Consider the following 19953-nt stretch of genomic DNA (forward strand, 5'->3'; position numbering starts at 1 on the left):
TGGAGCATCCCAATTTCAGAAACTTTCCACTTAAGAGAAATCAGAATTAAGGTATTGTAATACACATTTTTAAATATATTTTATAGTTTAATATCATACACCACGGTAACTTATTTACACAGTACATTTACAGGTTCTATTCAGTTGTGGGTATTACATTCCACATATAAAGACTCTCCAATACAGTGATTCAAACTGGAAATACAGGTTTTGTGATCTGCGGTTTTCCCACAAATGGGATCCTGTGGCAGATGATTAGCTGGGGACTCACGGCTTGCTCCTCTGTCCAGTATCTTCCCAGATACTGTGGCTATGATTCGAGCAGTCCTTGGCTTGGAGAGGGCTAAGGGGCCTCTCTTTCTCTCCTGTGTGCTCCATGGCCAGGCTGTAGCCTCTTCTGAGATTCAGTTCTCTAGGAGCTTATCCCCTTTCTGCCTTGGTCCAGGTGCAAGGCCTGGGTGTAGTTGTTGCTTGTTAGTGCAGGCCCTTCAGCTGCTACTCGGGCAGCATTTGGCTCTTGTTGCTTGCTGGGTAAGAGCAAGGCAAATTGCCTGACTTCTTGGCTGGTTTAAATACTGTCCCAAGACAATTAATGCCCTTTGGTAACACGGAACCCTGATAATTGTACCTATAGAATGGGGCATATCTAAACATGGCCAGGGGCACACACAATTCACAGCTGTGTCACAAAGTTATTTACTCGTGCTACATGTTTCTCTGGACCCCAGGAACTGTCCAGGTTTGCAAATTCACAGGTGCTAAGCCCATTTTCTGGGCTGGGGCGTGTTTTGGGGTTTGACCCTTCAGAACACATATCTCTTGAAGACTTACATTTAGTCTCACCAAGTCCTAAGCAGTTAATTTTTTTTTCAATCCAAATTTGTCACTGTAACCACTGATGTAGAACATTTGCCAAAATTATTCCTCCTCCCCTGTGGCTGTATTCCTGGAGCTGGCTTTGCCCCCTTCTGTCTCCTCTCACCAAATGACTTGTGTCTTCTCCAAGCAAATTTTCAGCAGTGGTATGTGCATGAGGGCTCACACAGGGATATTTTCTTGTTACACAGGTGTAAGAATTTGAGTTACGTACTTTACCATAGCTGAAGGAGGAATCTGCTGAAGCTTCCAGACTCCTGTTAGCCCTTTCAGTTTGTAATCCAGCCAACTACCTGCTGGGCTGTATGCTTAAGAGCTTTGTTTGAAATGAATCTGTGCCTCTTTACTAGGGTGAGGTCACTTGTTGGTATTTAAACTTCAGGAATGCTGTGTTGTTGACTTCAACCTGGGCATGCTGTCTTTTAGGTGGTGCCAACTCTGCGGAGCATGTGGCAGCATGGCCATCAGGTTATAGTCTCATATGAAGATGACTTGGAAGTGGAGAAGCACCGTGAGCTGTGGCCTGCAATCCCCTACTGGTGGGGAAACAAAACTGCCACTCGTGCTCTTATCCAGTATCTGGAGCGCATGAAGCGGAGGGGTCGTCCAGGTAGGCACAGGGAGTCACTTGGAGGAACAAGGGACATGTACAGCAATGCAAAACAGATAGGATGTTGGGCAATTACAGCATCATGGGATAGAACCACTTCACGTATGTGACATGCCCATGTTGCGAAGTCCTCTGCCCACCTGTGGGTGAGTGCATCATTCCTCTTTGGCAGTGCAAATACACATCTTTCTGTGTAGATGCACAGACTATAGAAGTAGTGGCAGCTGCTTCATTTGTGTGATCCCATGAAAATAAGCCTTCAGCACAGACCAGTTCACTGGCACTACCATGCCCTATCTTACACATAGCAGACTGCTTCCTCAGTCCAGTGCTTGCTGCCTTAGCACTGATGATGAGGGAAGCGAATCATAGAAGGGTTTGAGTTGGAAGGGACCTTAAAGATACATCTTGTTCCAACCCTGCTGCCATGGACAGGGATACCTTCCACTAGACCAGGTTGCTCAAAGCTCTATCCAGCCTGGCCTTGAACAGTTCTAGGGAGGTGGCATCTGGGCAACCTGTTCAAGTGTCTCACCACCCTCATGGAGAACAATTTCTTTTTAATCTCTTATCCAAGTCTTCCCTTTCAGTCTCAAAAGTGTCACCTCTTGTCCTAGCACTGCATTCTCTGATAGAGTCCCTCTCCGTATTTCATGTAAGCCTTTTCCAGGCACTGGAAGGCTTTTGTAAGTTCTCCCTGAGGCCTTCTCTTATCTGGGCTGAATAAGCCAGCTCTCTCAAGCCTGTCCTCATAGAGGTGTTACAGCCCTCTGATCATTTTCATGGCCCTTCTGGACCCAGCAGAGCAAGTCTACGTCTTCCTTATGCTAGCCTTGTGAAAAAAACAAAACAACAACCAAACCCTAGAAGAATAATGCTTGAAGGCTGTAGTTACCTAACCAGCACAATCATGCTGGTGTAATCTAAAATGAAAGACATTCAGTTCATAACCTGATGCAGCTCTGTGATGTGCATGAGTGAGGTGATGTAGGGGAGAATGCTTCAAAGCACACTTCTCACCCAAAGGAAAATGCTCATGTAGGTGCATCCCATGTTCCCATCCATCATGGAGGAAGGAACCCTTAGAGAAACAAACATACTCCACAAAGTAGGACTAGTTAGTGACGAACTATTAGGCTAAACTGGAATGGGTCAGTAACAGAGCTTAGTTCAGTAACTTTACTACAGCGTGTAGTAACAACAAAGGGAGACAGTTTACTGAAAGAGTTTTAAACATATGTAAAGAGTATGAAGTTAGTATTTCAGTGATTCCCAAAGGAACAAGATCTGGAGCTAATGCAATGCTGAGCAGTTTCAGTTCTCCTCAAAGGAAGATCTAAACTGTCACCCTCTGATTTTGTTTCAGAAAAATTCTTTGTAGCGGGGATTAACGTTACTGAAAATTTAAGGTATATTCTCATCCACCCATTTGGATCACTGAAGAAAATGACACTCAAGAGTCTTCCATGCTTGAAAATCTGGATAAGGCAGCAGTATCCAGGACCAAAAAAAGAATGTATTAACATCATTGCTGGAGACTTTATAGGAAACGATGATTTTGTCAAAGATGTGATAGAACTTAATTCAAAAATTAATCCTCAGTTACACTGTCAAAGTAAAGGGGCTGGAAAAAGTAGCATTGAATTCTCAGTTTCTTAATCCATGAAAAGATGAAAAGGCTTTGTCTGCATTTAATGTGCCCTAGCTTAAACATCCCGGATCCTACAGAAGTCCAGTTAACTTAAACCAAAGCTAAAGAGTCAGTAAAGAATGTGCTCCCAGCATCATCAAGGTTTCAAGGCCTCTTCACAGAAAAGACAGCGGGCAGACCCTGCTAGGTCTCTAGATGACTACGGTATATATAGGTATAATTTATTTGGAGGTGCTTAGCTTTTGTAGCAGTTGGCAATATGAAAAGTCCTTAATTTTATTTAATTTCACATAGGAACAAGAAAGAGAAATATGTCAATAGCTGCATGAATTAATTTGTAGTAAGATTTTATCTTTCTTATAATGGTAAAGATATTCTGCACTCCTTACAACCCTGATTCTTAGTCTTTTTTATCAGTCTGAAAGTTGCTTCTCTGTTTTCATAGTTTGTGTTAAATATACAAAAGGAACAGTTAAAGATATTTTTGATAAAAATATTGCATTGACAATCCTATTTGGCATAATTGGTGCCAAATAGGTGATTGGGAGCAGTCAGCATGGCTTTGCCAAGGGCAAATCCTGCCTGACCAACCTGGTGGCCTTCTATGAGCAGGTGACAAAATTAATAGATGAGGGGCGAGCAACTGATGTCATTTACCTGGACCTGAGCAAAGCCTTCGACACTGTCCCGCACCACATCCTGGTCTCCAAACTGGTGACACATGGGTTTGATGGGTGGACCACTAGATGGATAAGGAACTGGCTTGATGGCCGCACCCAAAGAGTGGCTGTCAATGGCTCCATGTCCCAGTGGAGGCCAGTGACAAGCGGAGTCCCTCAGGGATCAGTCCTGGGACCTGTCTTATTCAACATCTTTGTGGGTGACATGGACAGTGGCATTGAGTGCACCCTCAGCAAGTTTGCTGATGACACCAAGCTGTGTGGTGCAGCAGACACGCTGGAGGGAAGGGAGGCCATCCAGAGGGACCTTGACAGGCTGGAGAGGTGGGCACAAGCCAACCTCATGAAGTTCAATAAGAGCAAGTGCAGGGTCCTGCATCTGGGTCGAGGCAATCCCAGGCACAAATCCAGGCTGGGCAGTGACTGGCTGGAAAGTAGCCCTGAGGAGAGAGACTTGGGGGTGCTGGTGGACAAAAAGCTCAACATGAGCTCTCAGTGTGCACTTGCAGCCCGCAAAGCCAATCAGATCCTGGGCTGCATCAGGAGAAGTGTGGCTAGCAGGTCGAGGGAGGTGATCCTCCCCCTCTACTCAGCCCTGGTGAGACCCCACCTGGAGTACTGTGTCCAGTTCTGGAGCCCCTATTACAAGAGGGATGTGGAGGTGCTGGAACGTGTCCAGAGAAGGGCCACAAGGATGATCAGAGGGCTGGAGCACCTCTCCTATGAGGACAGACTGAAGGAGTTGGGGCTGTTCAGTCTGCAGAAGAGAAGGCTCCGAGGTGACCTAATTGTGGCCTTCCAGTATCTGAAGGGGGCCTACAGGAAGGCTGGGGAAGGACTTCTCAAGATCTCAGGTAGTGATAGGACTAGGGGGAATGGAATGAAGCTGGAGGTGGGGAGATTCAGGCTAGATGTGAGGAGGAGGTTCTTCACCATGAGAGTGGTGAGACCCTGGAATGGGTTGTCCAGGGAGGTGGTCGAGGCCCCGTCCCTGGGGGTGTTTAAGAGCAGGCTGGATGAGGCTCTGGCCAGCCTGATCTAGTGTGGGGTGTCCCTGCCCATGGCAGGGGGGTTGGAACTAGGTGATCCTTGTGGTCCCTTCCAACCCTGAATGAAACTATGAAACTATTTATATATAACACACACACACACAATTAACATTGGAGATCTACTGACAGCAACTACTGTTGTGAGCCCCTTTACCAACAGGGTAGTCACTAAATTGCCTATCTGAACACTGATTTTTTTAATCACCCATGCCAGTTCTGCAGTGATAAAGATACCAAAACTAGGCCCCAAGAGAGTTTTGTCTGTGGGAATGAAATCTGTTTCATTAAGCATTGCCAGAATGTGCCTTACACTGCAATGAGACCTGTATGAAACAAATTCCTTATCTAAACTCAGACTGCTCTAGAAATAGAGTCTTGGCTTCTGTCTTGCTCATTTGGGGTTTCACACAGAGTCTTTTATTTAGCTATTTTAGTAGCTCTAGAATTATTTTTCCTCTCAATAAGTAGTTTTTGCTTATGTAAAAACTAAGGGGTTTATGCTGTTTGCCATTGCATAGCAAGCCTATTTTTCTGTTTTTTCACATGAACTGTGCAATAACAGATGATCATGAAAGGAAGTGAAATGGCAAGCATTGGGACTCAAATCAAAACAGCCCTTGTATAAAGTTCACTATGCAACGTCATTGATATACCTCGTGTTGTAGATGCACTTTATATGCAAAAGCTGAGTTTGTGTATGGAAAGGTGTTAAATGTTTTCATGACATCAGCTCAAACTCCCTCTCGACTTTCCAGCATGAATGGCCAAGATGCTACCTCTTCATGCAGTATGTAGGAATTAAACTCTGAACATTCCATTTAGAAAGATGACTTTCTAAATGCTTTGTTTACAATGCTATTATCTTTGCTGTTACCTCTGTACACATCATACTGAGAAGTCATTCAGTTTTGATTTTGTTTTTTAGAGTCCCTACTTGCAGGAAGTGTTATGTTGCACATACTCCAAATTTTTTGTCTGCCTGTATTTTGTATGCTCACGTGGCTTGTTACTCTGTTCAATAAAATTTGGATCTCTGTGTAATACAGGTTAAAATAGTTTTGCTTCTCCTTTCTATGATGTCGGTTGTTTTCCTTCTTCACAGTAGTAATTCATAAGGGCCACGAGGATGATCAGAGGGCTGGAGCACCTCTCCTACGAGGACAGACTGAAGGAGTTGGGGCTGTTCAGTCTGCAGAAGAGAAGGCTCTGAGGTGACCTAATTGTGGCCTTCCAGTATCTGAAGGGGGCCTACAGGATGGCTGGGGAGGGACTTCTCAGGATCTCAGGTAGTGATAGGACTAGGGGGAATGGAATGAAGCTGGAGGTGGGGAGATTCAGGCTAGATGTGGGGAGGAGGTTCTTCACCATGAGAGTGGTGAAGCCCTGGAATGGGTTGTCCAGGGAGGTGGTTGAGGTCCCATCCCTGGAGGTGTTTAAGCCCAGGCTGGATGAGGCTCTGTCCAGCCAGATCTAGTGTGGGGTGTCCCTGCCCATAGCAGGGGGGTTGGAACTAGATGATCCATGTGGTTCCTTCCAACCCTGACTGATACTATGATACTATGAACTCAAGTAATGGATCTGGTTCTCTCTCTCTATTTTTTTTTTAATTTGTGAAATAATTTCACACATAGACCACAGTTTGCTATACCTTAAATGTCTTCTCCAAGAACCAACACAGACTAGATAGTGTGGATAAATTACTGCAGACAAAAAACCTGTATGGATGAATATGGGTTCACAGTTAACTTTATTTATTGCTTAAACAGATAGATTTGTGGTCTGTGTTCTTCACTGCAGTAAGAGATGGCAGTTATTTTATTAGGTTCATGCATTCTGCTTGCATACATACTTATCCGTGTTTTATATATAATGCCAACAGTATTTTGCTACCTTTCATTTTCCAAAGATCACCTGAGACACCTTAATTATAATAAATATTATTTTATTCTGAAAGATAGGGTTAAAAGCTTTATTTATATAACAAACATGGTACTTTTCTGAAAGTTAATTCAGATGCCATCAAGTGATTTGTGTGAGGTTCACAACTTAGAGCCAACAACTGTTTTTACACAAACTATATAGTGCTGTCCTTGTTGACACAACAAAGCTCAAAGCTCTTACTGTTTCCAAGGAAAAGCTTTCTGAAACAGTGTTCATTTCTAAAATGCATCAAAACCCACAATCAACCAGGGAAGAAATACATTCTTCAACATCCAGACTAACAGGTCATTAACTTAGTTTCACATCCTCTTGAGGAGATTGCTTTCTTTTCCTAGAAAAGGATGCAGTTTCACAGTACACAAATCTTGCTGTTGGGAAAGAGGTTTTTGTATTTGCCAAAAGCAGAATTACTGATTATCACCTTCACCTGGGCTGTGCCATCCTCAGGCATGACTTCTACTTCCTGAACTGTTGCTTCTTTATAAAGCCAACTGTAAAAGTAAAAGCGTAACATCATCTCAAAGGTATGAGTCACTGCATAAAACGTGATCTTTTGGTTTAGGTCATATTTCAATATAGGCAGTTTAACTCTTTAAAAGATCAAGTGCTTCAGTTAACTTTTTGTTTTATACTTGCTGTTTAGAAATAGGGTTTTCATAAATATTCCAGATTTGTGGTTTTGTACAGAAATCTGGCTCCAGGACAAGTGGCATGGTCTTTCAGGAAGTGTGTTTTATTCTACAAAACTCAGGACTCTGAAGGACACTTTCAGAAGCAGACTCCAGGATATCTAATGGGGATTTTTTTTCTTAACAGGTCAGGAAACTCTGATAATTATCCTTGTCATTTTTAATGCAGATAAAATCAGTATGATATGCTTTGAAATGTTAAGACATGTAAGACTATGAGTTTCATATTTTTCCAAATCCTTAAAATTAAAAATTCTTTACCTTAGCTGAGGTCCCTCTAAGTTGATGTTAACTGTTAGAATCTTCTTCCCTGTCATTGTCAAAATCTTTTTCTCTATCTCTTCTTTCAGCTCTTCTAAGCCATGTCCACATAGAGCAGAAATGGCTAAAGCATTTTCCTCAGTGGGCTTATACCTGAAAGACATTGCTCGTGAAGATTAGGTTGTGAAAAATATTCCAAGCACAGACAATTTGTCTTATTCTGTACTGGATGCTTCTTGTGTGACTCAAGTGATTTCTTTTGTAATTAAAACATCATTAATTCTTTTAAAGTCCATAGTTACCTTTGTGAAAGATTAAAACCCACTATTAAATGTATTCAGAAGTGTGGGAGCTCGTTTTTAGACTCAAAAATTAAAAAGCTTCCAGAGCTTTTGGGGCTCACTGACCGCTTTAAACTAGACTTGAAGGAGGGGCCACAAAAAAGATCAGAGGGCTGGAACACCTTCTCTCTGAAGAAAGGCTGAGAGAAAGGTTGTTCAGCCTGGAAAAGAGAAGGTTCCAGGGAGACCAGGCTGGATGGAGCTCTGAGCGAACTGCAGACTGCTTGGACCCGATAACCATTAAGAGTACCTTCCAAACCAAAACACTATGATTCTATGAACATAAGAACGGTTTAAGTATACTTAGCATCTGCTTACCTTTCTATCAAATCCACTTTGTTATGAACTTCTACCATTGAGTCCAATAAATGGTTAGGAAGGTTAAGATTCTTCAACACTGACAGAACAGTTGCTTTCTGGAGAATGGTATCTGGATGAGTGATATCTCTCACATGAACTATCAGATCCTAGCAAGCATCAATATACAAAACAGTGACGTAATGAGATATACTAGTTACTAGGTACCAGAGATTTTATACTGATTTTGCATTTCTAGTTCATATGAGATACTTTCCTATCCATCTGATAACAGACTAGCAGCTTAACACTGTAAAATTACCTACTAAACCAGTATTAAACCTATACAGTTTTCTGTGCCATGATGGAAGAAAATCCGTAGTAGAAATTGTCCCAACAGCTCTGAAACAAGCCCTGTCAGCCAAGCTTGTTATAAAATTCAGGCTTCAAATAACAACTGGTTCTTTTTTTTGAAGCCAAGGCTGTGTAATAAGGCTTCAAAAATATTGGAGAATAAAAAGTAAACTCAGAAAAGGTTTTAGAAGGAACATTGTTTCTGAAATGGAGGAAAACCCCATCTCGCTTGTAATTCTATTTTTACATGCAAAATGCAGGAGATAATCTTTATCCTTAGCTTCCAAAGTACTACTATTGATGCTTCACTTTGAAACCTTTATACAAAAGTTACCAGTTTCAAGTAATTACACGATCATGTTTGGCATGATAAAAAATAGGCAACCAAATTCAGTATTTGCATTCAAAATGTTTCATCATCTTTGCTTAAGATACTGCTTTGAAAGAATGAAAATCATTGAGAAGCAAATTTCTTAACCTTTTGTTTAACAAATCAGAGTAAGAGACAAACAGGACAGTTCCAGCCATCTTTTTGAAAGTCCTATTACTACATGGTGAAGTCTAATCCTCTAATTCCAGCATTTAGCTACCACTGAATTTCATTTCCTTTCACTACACAGGCTTTTTGTTTAAATGTCTCTGTGTATGCAGCTTTACACTTTGCTGTAACACAGGAAACTGACTTTAATGAGAAAATGATTGGAAAAGTACATTTAATGTTTATTACATGCTGCCTGCATCACATCACAATCACCCACTTTTAGTGCTATAGGAAACCTTAAGTTACAAACAGATCATTCCAAAGGCTTTATTTCATTTTTAACTCACAAAAAAAGCTCTCCCCAACTTATTCAGATACACTGTTTAGGTTTTCAGATATTTTATCAGCAAAATGTGATTTATTTGGCTTAGGCATCACGGAGAAGGACATATCCTCCAAATAAACCATTTCTGAAATGTCTTCATATCTCTATGATCTGCATAATTTCAAGTATCAGAAATTTGGCTTAAAGTAAGATATTTACCTCATTACCTTAGGTGACTACTGTTAATAATCCAGGTACTCTGCTAAGAACAGTGAGCCTGTTAACTTCCCCTTCTTTGAAGGGGTGAGGATTATCTGAAAAGAAATTTATTTGATAGCTCAATTTTTATAGGGAACTACTTACTGAGTAAGCTACTTCTTCTAATGTAGCTGAAAAGGACTCAACCAGATTATGTGGAAGATCAGTCAGAAACCCAATGGTGTCAACATAAATAACTGCCATATGTGAAGGCAGATAGCCAGCGTGGGCTGTAATATCGAGAGTGGCAAACAGCTGATCCCTGGGTTGAAGTTCTGCTTCCCCAGTCAAGGCTTTGATCAAGGTAGTTTTTCCTAATTAAAGAAAAAAAAGAAGGACAAGATTTTAATGGCTTTTTTCACGTGAAAAATTGATTTGCAAGGCTCAAGTGAGTTTGAATGATGTAACATATCTTTTCATGTCTATTTCACTACTTTAAATCAAGCTTATGATGATTTATCTACATGATAGGAAATCCAAACAGTCTTAACTTTTGTAACTTGGAAGTGGATTTATGACCATGTCTGGAAGCTATGCTTAAGTACCTTACATGACCCAAGACTGAACTGAACTGCAAGGTGACTTAGCCATGTCTCTCACCTCTACAACCATTTGAAGGTCACTGCCATGACAGCATTAGGAAGCATAAACTTAGGCACTCCTCAGTGCTTCTGCTGTCAAATAAAACAATTCAATGTTTTCTTGTTAAATGCAACAATAAACAAGTGTTAATAATATGTAGCTTATTTGGTTTATGCTTTTATTGGGCATTTTGTCATGAACATAATACTTGTTAATCTAACACTACAAAGTCCACTGCTAAACCATGTCCCTCAGCACCACAACTACACATTTTTGAACACCTCCAGGGATGGTGACTCCACCACTTCCCTCGGCAGCCTACTACAATGCTTCACCCACTCTTTCAGCAAAGAAATTTTTCCTAATGCCCAATCTAAAACTCCCCTAGTGCAACCTGAGGCCATTTCCTCTCATCCTGTCACTTGTACATGGGCGAAGAGACTGGTTTCCTGCCTCTGTAGGACTTCCTTTCAGGTAGGTGTAGACAGCAGTAAAGACTCGCCTTAGCCTCCTCCAGCCTACATAATTCCACTTCCCTCAGCTGCTTCGAAGACTTGCGCTCTAGGCCCTTCACCAGCTTTTCTGCCCTTCTGTATACATGTTGAAAAAGGAAATGGTTCAAGACAACATAAAGTGAAAAAAAAAGTGTCTGGTCCAAAGTCTTTCTATACCTTGTGTATGAATTCACTTGTGTGTAAGCAATAAAAAAAGGAGCAGACCCCTACTTTTATTTAGATTCTTTTACAAGGATGTCTCAGAACACCATACATCAATGAAGAACTGCAGTGCTGCTGAAGTTGTCCTGAATTTTCCTCCTATGCCTCAATCCTTGTAGCAGTTTGGGCTAGGTGCCCCGTGCTGTGTTCATATGAGGGATGCTTCCTGTGTCCTGAAGGAGTCCAGCCCAGTGGGTGGACACAGGAAGCCAGGTATTTCATCCCATAATACCCTGCTCCCCTATAAGATCTCAGCAGGAGTCCTGGCACTTTCTCTTTTCTTCCCTCGCTGCCACCTGGTAACTGGTGGGGAGATGTCTCCCAGCCTTTTGGGCCTAGCTAGGCCCAAGGCCAGCAGGATGGGCAGTCTCAGATCTGGCCAGCTGAGATTAGCCTAGCAGTGGAGTGGGGGGGGGGTGGGGGGAAGAAAGAGCCCTCGGGGTTATGAGTGTACCCCCAGGTGGGGATGGGATATTTCTGGGTGTGCTTTGGAATTTCTCTTGTCACTATGCTTCTGGCTCTCTGTAAACATTCACCACTTTCCCACTTAAACTTTCCTCCACTTTTGCAATCCGTTTGTCTGAGTTTCATGTTTTGCCCATAGTGGGAAGGGGGTCTGCCTCAACCCATCACAATCCTTCACAATAATCTAACCACCACGTATTTTTCTCTACTCATTCTGATCAAGTAATAGTGATTCATATAAAGAGGCACTAACAATAGAGTATTCAGCGCTACATACAAAACCTTTTCTGCACAATAAATGCTAGGCTTTTCTCCAAAACATGTCTTCAAGACTGGAAAAAACAATCTAACTAATTTACTTTCCTAACTACATCCTAACTGACATATATTCATTACACAATTTAAAAACTAATTAAAATACGAAGCCTATTCACACTGAAATGAGATTGTGGCTAGAGTTTCTAATTGAAAACTAGACAAACAGGAGCACTTTTGCGATACAATGTGCTGTGAGTTTTTGCTTACCACAATTAGTGTAGCCCATTACCGAGATAATCGGAAACTCGCGCTTCTTGCGCTGAGTTCTAAGTAAACACCTTTTTCTTCTTAGTTTCTCCAGTGCTTTCCTAAGTTTAAGTTCTTTTTCTTTCAAGATTCGAGTCTGTGTCTCCATGAATGTTTCACCTGAAAAACAGAAAAGAATAACTGGCAGAATAGTCTCCAAGAGAAACAGTAGAATAGCATAGTATAGCATAGCATAGAATAGCATAGCATAGAATAGCATAGCATAGCACAGCATAGCATAGCACAGCATAGCATAGCACAGCATAGCACAGACCAGGTTGGAAGAGACCTTCAAGATCATTATGTCCAACCTATCATCCAACCCACCTAATCAACTAAACCACGGCACCAAGCACCCCATCAAGTCTCCTCCTGAACACCCCCAACGATGGTGACTCCACCACCTCACTGGGCAGCCCATTCCAACAGGCAATTACTCTCTCTGTGTAGAACTTCTTCCTAACCTCCAGCCTAAACCTCCCCTGGCGCAGCTTGATAGTGTTACCCCTTGTTCTGGTGCTGGCTGCCTGGGAGAAGAGACCAACCTCTGCCTGTCTACAACCTCCCTTCAGGTAGTTGTAGAGAGCAGTAAGGTCACTCCTGAGCCTCCTCTTCTCCAGGCTAAACAATCCCAGCTCCCTCAGCCTCTCCTCATAGGGCTTGTGCTCCAAACCCCTTACCAACTTTGTTGCTCTTCTCTGGACATGTTCCAGCAAGTCAACAAACAAGTGATGATGCGCACTTGGAAATCAGTTGAGTTAGCACTAGGGTATATGAAGCTACAATTGAGCAACTAAAACTACGTATTCTTGCCAAAGACTCAGAGTGATAATTATTAAAGCACTTTGAAATAACAATGTACACTTGTGATAAACTCCTGAGGCAGCAAATAGTCTGTGCATGGCCAGACTGTACAAACCACTATGGACCAAAATTTAAGTTATGTTTAACTTTTGTATGTTCATTTAATTAGATGCAGTACACAGTTTTCCCTCCTGGCCTCTTCCATATAAAACCAAGATGCAATTATTTTTTTTTAAAGCTACGGAGAAAAATATCCTCTCACCTATGAGAATATGAGACTTTACCTGAGCCCATGATGTATCTTGATCCGCCTCTCTGCTGATCTAGCTGAGACACCTCATTTTTCAGATTTGATCTAGCAGTGGAGAAACAGTTAATAAGAAGCCCTTTTCTTTACTCAAACTACCCTAAAATGCCTAACAAATGTGAAGCAGTTGTGATATTCCTATGGTACAAATAAAGCCACCAAACGACAGAGCTCTAAAATCTGCTCATCATGAATTACAGAATCATGCAGGCCAGAAAGGACCTCCGAGATTATCAAGTCCGGCCATTTCACCCACTCCACCAAGTCTGTCACTACACCACATCCCCAAGCACCAGATCTATATAGCTTTTGAACACGCCCAGGGATGGCAGCTCAACCACCTCCCTCCCAGTCTGTTCCTGTGCCTGACATCCCTTCCCATGAGTTTTTTTTCCCTAATGTGCAGCCTAAACCTCCCTTGGTGAAGCTTGAGGCCATTCCATCTTGTTGCATCATTAGTTACTCGTGAGAAGTGAGGCATTTCCCAGGTGAAAAAATTACAGATTTTCCTGGCCCTTCAACTGGGGTTTCAAAAGCAAGTAACTCTCTTAGCAAATTATAATGGCTGGTCTAAAATTTCAGAGAGCCAAAGATGCCTCTCATATATCCATGTGTAAATATTTCTGTACCATGTAATGTAGCAATGTGGAAAATTCAGCTGCAAACTAATGTCTTTAATCTTACTTGTTTATAGCTTTCCTTATTAAACCCATCAATATTATATATGGGATACAGGTATTCAATTCCCATATATTCTTGCAATCCATCTTCCACATGAGAAAGTACTAAGACCTTTTCATGAGAAATGCCTTTTGCAGGATTATCTATTGAACACTTCTCTCATTTTGCCTGTCAACACTGCAGAAACTTAAAAAAATGACATTATAGCAAATACTTCTATGCCCTATTCAATCAGGCATATTATGCAAGTACTGAAACAGTGCAATTTTTCTTTACACAACAATATTACAGTTTGTTGTTACAGTAAATATCAGCATGTGGATTTACATAGCTTGAGGTACCTGAGAAGTGGAATTTCGGCCAATGCTATCTGAAGTTTTGCTTCTTTGGTCCGGGCATTACAACGAAAAATATGAAGTACAACCGTGTATCTGTCAAAGACTTTCACACCCCAGGCATCTTCTAGTTCTCTCTTTAGTCATGCCAGTAACAATTAGGAGCACGCAAAGGCAAAATTTGGTTGACCACAAAAAAGAGGTGATAAAGAGCGTTTAGAAAGTACAACTTTATATCTATGTCCATCACATTCATTCATCACTCTTCCACTGCCCTTAATGGATTCTAACTCACTGCTCTTACAGGGTATCTCAGGATTAAGAATCTAAATCCTCATAAAAAAAAAAAATTATGAAATGCTGGAATGGGAAAGAATAGGCATAATATAGCGGGGGGGTGGGGGGGTGGGGAAAGATTACCAAAATGAAAAAGAGAGGAAAAAAAAGCAAGGGAGGCAGGAAAATTATTATTTAGTAAGCAGGTTTTTATAAAATACCTAAAAAAAGAACCCCAAACAAAATCCACCACCTTTTCTCTAACCCAGCAAAAGACACATAAAGCATGCAGTCGTTGCTCTCTGCAACCTCTAAAAACCCAGACTGCTCGTTTTATACATGTTCTCAAACACATTCTTGAATTAACTATTAAATTGCTCTTAAGATCTAGATTTGAGAAAATATATTTTTTTTCTTTTTTTAGCAAATCTAGTAGTAAAAGAACTCATATGATAGAGGATGAAAAACTAGGAAGTTGAAATGAAACTGTATCAACTTTGATTTCAACAATAACTGCTCGATATAACTTTTTATAACCAGGGAAACATTCAAAACTATCAGCAAAGCATTAATGGTTGCTTGCAGAATTTGCATGCACTTTACCCCCTGCATGATACTGTACATGTAAAAAAAAACTTTAAAGTATTTATTTCAGTTTGTTGAGGGATTTCAAAGAGCATGTATCGCTCATGCAGCAGTTGTTTTACTGCCATTGTTAAAAAACAAGTGAAGCATCCTCCTCCCCTCAACATAATCCACGTAATCAACGTAATAATTGAAAATACTTTCTATTTAAGCATTCGGAATGAAAGTTCAAGTATTTTAAACATTCGAATACAAGCTTGCTCTGAATTTACGCCTTATATTCAAAATACAATACTGCATCCAGATAACTACAGGAAAATAAGTACATCATCCATATAGGTACAGCAACTTATGCATATAGCTAACCCAAAATGCTGACATTCTTTGTAACACAAGCTGTGTTACCATCTCCACTTTGTGCGAAAGACCTTGAGTAACTTTTCCAACCTTTGGAAGTAGCGCCTGTAACAAATTCAGGAGCAGAGTCTTTGATGGCTGTTAGGCTGTTGAAAAATTTCATGCACAAGCATTGCAAACATGTATCAGCTGGACAAATGTAATAGGAGTTAAGCTTCCTTTCCAACAGAACTCAGGTCCAAGTGGCTTCATACATTAACATCTGCAAATTCAGTCATAACTGACCTGCTTCTCATAACAATGTGACCGTTTGAGGCTGTCCCCTTAAGAAAGGGAAATTTGTGGTCGGATGTTTGTAAACGAAAGACAGATCTAAACTAATTTCATTGGTAGATTGGGAGGAAGCACCTTCTGAACTGGGAGTACAGCAGAGTATCCTGGGCATTCCTGCACTTTTCTAGTCAGTCTTGCTTTTCCCCCTTTGCAGCTCACAGTGTTCTGGGCTTTTGGCCAAGGCTTGACCTTGAAACTGATAAACTGCAAGGCCTGTATTAACTGCTTTCCAATTAACACATAACTGCTTTAAATTTTTTTCTCTTTTCTCTCTTTCTAACCCTCTCTGGGGAAAGGGGGAGAGAAGGGGGAGCAGAGGTGGGGAACCACCTCAGTAGAGGGGGAAACTCTCATTTCTGTGCTACTTTATTGTATATTTTTGTATATATTGTAAATATTGTAAATTCTGTATATTCCTCTGCATAACCTATATTGCTTTGTAAATATACAGCACCCACTGCTTTGCTAATTCAGCTGTGAGGTTTTTTTCTTTTCACTTTTCCGGGGGGAGGAGGCCTTTCCCTTCCAACCCTCGACAAACAATAGCTTCCAAATAATATGTATGTAAAGAATATGATTTGATATTATATGTAATTACCTTTGTTACTGAAGACATTCTTTCCACATTCAAGAAGACAGCTGTCACATGGGGCAATTCTTTAATTTTTTCTAAAAGATGGATAACCATTGCAAAATACAGTGTTAAATGTCAATTCTCTTTTAAACATCTACAGAATATAAAACCATTTTGCACTGAGCAGAATGCTCGTAAAATATCAAATGGCACCATATTCTTTGTTGACAGTAGCTGTTATTGCACTAGTTCAGTACTATGTCAAGAACAGCCAGTTTCACTTACATCAGTCACATAAATAGAGGGATTAAGTTGCCTCGCATTTTAGGGAGCAAGGGTTATTTCCATTCTGTGTCGCTTTTGTAACCTTAAAAACATTCTCTGAAGTTTATTTGCAAACCTGCATGATGGATAAACATTCTCCCTCTCTTCTGCTTTCATATATATCCTTCAGCAGTTCACCTGCCATTTAAAAGCAGTTCATCTTCCACGTAAAATAATGCAGTGCTGACAAATCACAGCCCTTACCTGTCAAAACCTGAAAGTTTCCTTTGCCAAAAACAAACTTCTTGTCAGGATTTTTTGTAGGAATAATTATTTTGTCTAAAACTGTCCAGTTCTGAAGGGTATCAACAAGAGCAACAGCTTCAGCAACCTGTAGTTCAGCTTTAGAAATAAAACAAAAAACAGACAAAAAAAGAAAAAAAAATTATAGTATGCCATCATAACTTTCCTCATGTTTCATATTACAGAGTGTGCATGAACAAAGAAAGACTAAGCTACATTGACATTCTAATAGGGTAAGTATTTTAACCTCTAGGAGGAAGATGTCTCAAATCAAATTATTAGAGTAATTAAGCTTGTAGTCTGATGCAATTTCATCACACAAAGCATCTTTCTGTCAGTACAAATCATTTCCACTGTTGTGGATTAGAAATAATTTTTGACTGCATTGTCAACAAAGTACCAAGATTTTTTCCTCAACAACTGAAATGAGTAACTATCTAGAAAATGAATTCTGTTACTTCAGATGAACAGCATGTGGTTAATTCTTTGGTGTTTTGTGGCATTATTTAAAGAACTACTAATATGGCATATCCTGCTGTTAACTTCACTGCTACTTATTCATAAAGGAGTTATGGCTTACTAAAACCAGCAGATTCCAATTGTGTATTCTCATTCATTAGTCCCTTTGGGTTTTTTAAACATTTACATAGCAAAACACTGATTTCAGAGGACTTTGTGAAATCACTAAGACTATACAGGCACATCAGAGTAGTAGATCTGCTTTTGATTTGCCAAACATTTCTTCTTTTCCTACCAGATTTGTCAGATTTCTCTAGATAGTAAAACATAATTTATATATTAAATCAGTTACCTTATTCCAAAAGACAATACATTTTTAAAGACAACCATGATGCGCTTTCTCCTCACAGTGCTAAGTGTTCCTTGCAAAATACAGATTTCCTGTTGTACCTGTGGGGTTTCAACAGTCATTCCAACCCATTTGTTCAGACTTCAGGCTCTTCGATCTGGAGGGCCTAAATAAATGAAAGGGATCACTGCTACTCTTCTGTATGTCTGACCAGAAAGGTGCCTTCACATTTATTTTTCAGCTGCCAAATGTGAGTGCTTATGTAAACTCTGAAAATGTTGCAAACTTTATTCTGCCACATAGCAACTTGTTACGGATGCTTACAAGATGCTTGATGAATGACAACTTTGTAGGGAAGTGTTTGGAGAAGCATCAAATCAAGTTCATTATTTTAACTGTGCAATGATTCAAACGTATACAGTAGCTAGCTACAAAGATTTCTGAGATAATACTAAATAAGGTCCCTGTAAAGGAATTACTGGTGACTGCATCATCAACTACATAAAAGCACTTCATTAAGTCCCTAAGAGGACTTGCATAAGACCTCATCTCATCATTTGCTTCTAAGGAGAGTACTCCTGCTCTTCAGCCAACTTCTGGGCAAGCCTAAGGCCAAAGGACTCCTGCTTGCCTCGACATGCTGTTCGGTTGAGAACTGAAGGCAATTAAGATTTGCTATTAAAGAGGAACCTTGGTTGTTTCCTTAAAGCAACCTGGACACTCTAGGCAGCAAGTTGTTTTGCTCTCCAAGACTTAGTGGGATGTAAAAGTCAAAGCACAGGTCTGCCAACGCTGTGCAGGTTGCCTTTTAAAAAGTTACCGATGAAAACCGTGAGCTAAAGCTTTTCTTTGAGTTTGTATTTTGTTAGTTGACTGAGACATTTTAGTCTTACCACTGAAACAAGAAGTCTACTTCACACTACCGGCACAAATTTCCTAGATGTGCGTATTCATGAGGACCATAGAGGTCTACAACACAAGGAAAGCCTCTGGCTGGCGGGATCGGCGAGGGCATAACTGGCCCTGTAGCCGGCAGAGCCCGGACCCCCCACCCTGCCCTGGCACAGCCACGCACCCTTCGTCAGTGGTGATTTCTTCGGGCCCCACTTGACATCCGGGTGTACGATGACCACGCGCTGAGCGTCGGGCCCCAGGGCGAGCGGAGAGGGGCCCAAAAGCTCCTCTAGCTCCGATTCATCATCCTCATCTTCCTTCTCCTCCTTCTCCTCTTCTTCCTTATCCCCGCCGGCGCCCGCCACCCTCTTCCACTCCCCTCTGCCGCACGCCCGCGGTGGCTGCCCCTTGCCCGGCGGCCTCTGCGGAGCTCGCAGGCGAACGGCTGCGCTCAATGCGCGAGCGGATCGGACCGCTCCGAGAGCTGCCGCCGCCCGCTGGCACCATAGCAGAAGCGACTGTGAGAGGCGGCCGGGCCCCATCATACGGCAATTGACAACACAGAGCCGCGTCGTCGTCGTTCCCGTTCCTCCCGGGCAGGGCAGCTGGGAGGGACCGTTACGACGCAAGTCCTTCCGCCCTCACCCCAACCGCTACGGAAGCCCCATAGCACCGGCGCTCTGTCAGCCTCCGGTGGTGGATCATGTGATTGTGAGCCCCGGCGCTGATAGGCCGGATGGCACTCAGGGACAGCTGTGATTGACGTTGGGCCGGAGCCGGGTCCTGGGGTACTGTAGCTGGGGAGCTAGCGCCCAGGAGGGAGGGGGCAGCCAAAGAGGGCGGTGTCGGCGCGTGGTCGGGCCTGAGGAGCGTGTCCCCAGCGTAGGTGAGTGGCGGGTTCTGCCGCGCCCGCTCGCCCTTCTTTCGTCCCGCCGCCCCTGGGCCGCACCTCGCCGCCTAACCTGACGCGACCGCGGGCAGCCCGCAGCTGTGCGTCTGTATGCATGTTTGGACGGGCAGATGGGGTGGGTGAGGATCCGCATGTCCCGGGCCACACCGCCACCACCGCCCGTTGCCTTCCCTCACAGCATCAGTAGCGGCGGTGGCGACCCTCCCGTGTGGGGAGAGCGGGGCGCGGTGCCCGGTGCCGCCAGCAGTGTGGGTGTCTGCCCGCCCGAGTGAAAGGAGCGTAAATGGGTCGTACGGTCCCAGGCGGCTCTCTAACGGCCCGCGGCTTTGTGTGCGCTCCCTTGTCAGGGCTCTTGCCAGGTGCAGCGATCCCACCTCCGAAT

General features: G+C 42.3%; 3 protein-coding genes across 5 annotated transcripts in view; 2 read left to right on the plus strand and 1 right to left on the minus strand.

The window, feature by feature from the left end:
- Positions 1 to 18655, plus strand: part of PLCXD1 (phosphatidylinositol specific phospholipase C X domain containing 1) — a 35746-nt gene extending 17091 nt beyond the window's left edge. Inside the window, exons 6-9 of one of the 3 annotated variants that reach the window (XM_068141166.1) lie at positions 1303 to 1486; positions 5969 to 6077; positions 17145 to 17192; positions 17829 to 18655. In XM_068141166.1, the coding sequence (XP_067997267.1) occupies positions 1303 to 1486; positions 5969 to 6077; positions 17145 to 17192; positions 17829 to 17937 (450 nt within the window). In that variant the 3' untranslated portion in view covers positions 17938 to 18655. Of the gene's footprint in view, positions 1 to 1302; positions 1487 to 2852; positions 3986 to 5968; positions 6078 to 7476; positions 8048 to 17144; positions 17193 to 17828 lie in introns of those variants that run through there. The other 2 variants (XM_068141159.1, XM_068141152.1) reach the window with 2 other exon arrangements.
- Positions 6788 to 19297, minus strand: GTPBP6 (GTP binding protein 6 (putative)). The gene is made up of 10 exons (XM_068141139.1): positions 18843 to 19297; positions 16921 to 17058; positions 16417 to 16487; positions 14274 to 14404; positions 13229 to 13299; positions 12102 to 12260; positions 9919 to 10127; positions 8417 to 8565; positions 7758 to 7910; positions 6788 to 7298 (listed from the first exon to the last, which is right to left on the minus strand). Exons 1-10 carry the CDS (start codon positions 19204 to 19206, stop codon positions 7157 to 7159), a joined length of 1587 nt encoding a protein of 528 aa, XP_067997240.1. The 5' UTR covers positions 19207 to 19297; the 3' UTR covers positions 6788 to 7156.
- Positions 19298 to 19409: 112 nt separating this feature from the next.
- LOC137442397 (cohesin subunit SA-2-like) overlaps positions 19410 to 19953 on the plus strand; it is a 74123-nt gene continuing 73579 nt past the window's right edge. The window contains exon 1 of the mRNA XM_068141104.1: positions 19410 to 19547. The gene's annotated coding sequence lies outside the window, so the exon portion shown is untranslated. The remainder of the gene's footprint in view (positions 19548 to 19953) is intronic.

This window comes from Melanerpes formicivorus, unplaced genomic scaffold (assembly GCF_026170545.1).
Source record: "Melanerpes formicivorus ecotype bairdi unplaced genomic scaffold, bMelFor1.0.p_v2 SCAF_1, whole genome shotgun sequence".
NCBI classification, from domain to species: Eukaryota; Metazoa; Chordata; class Aves; order Piciformes; family Picidae; genus Melanerpes; species Melanerpes formicivorus.

What these genes read in the sequence shown, in the direction of transcription:
- GTPBP6 (XM_068141139.1), bottom strand. Translation starts at nt 19,206, where the DNA reads ATGATGGGGCCCGGCCGCCTCTCACAGTCGCTTCTGCTATGGTGCCAG. An exon ending in AAGATACATCATGGGCTCAG is followed by an intron (nt 12,261 to 13,228) that starts GTAAAGTCTCAT and finishes TCTGTTTTTCAG; the next exon opens with GTGAAACATTCATGGAGACA. An exon ending in TAGAAGAAGTAGCTTACTCA is followed by an intron (nt 8,566 to 9,918) that starts GTAAGTAGTTCC and finishes GATGCTTGCTAG; the next exon opens with GATCTGATAGTTCATGTGAG.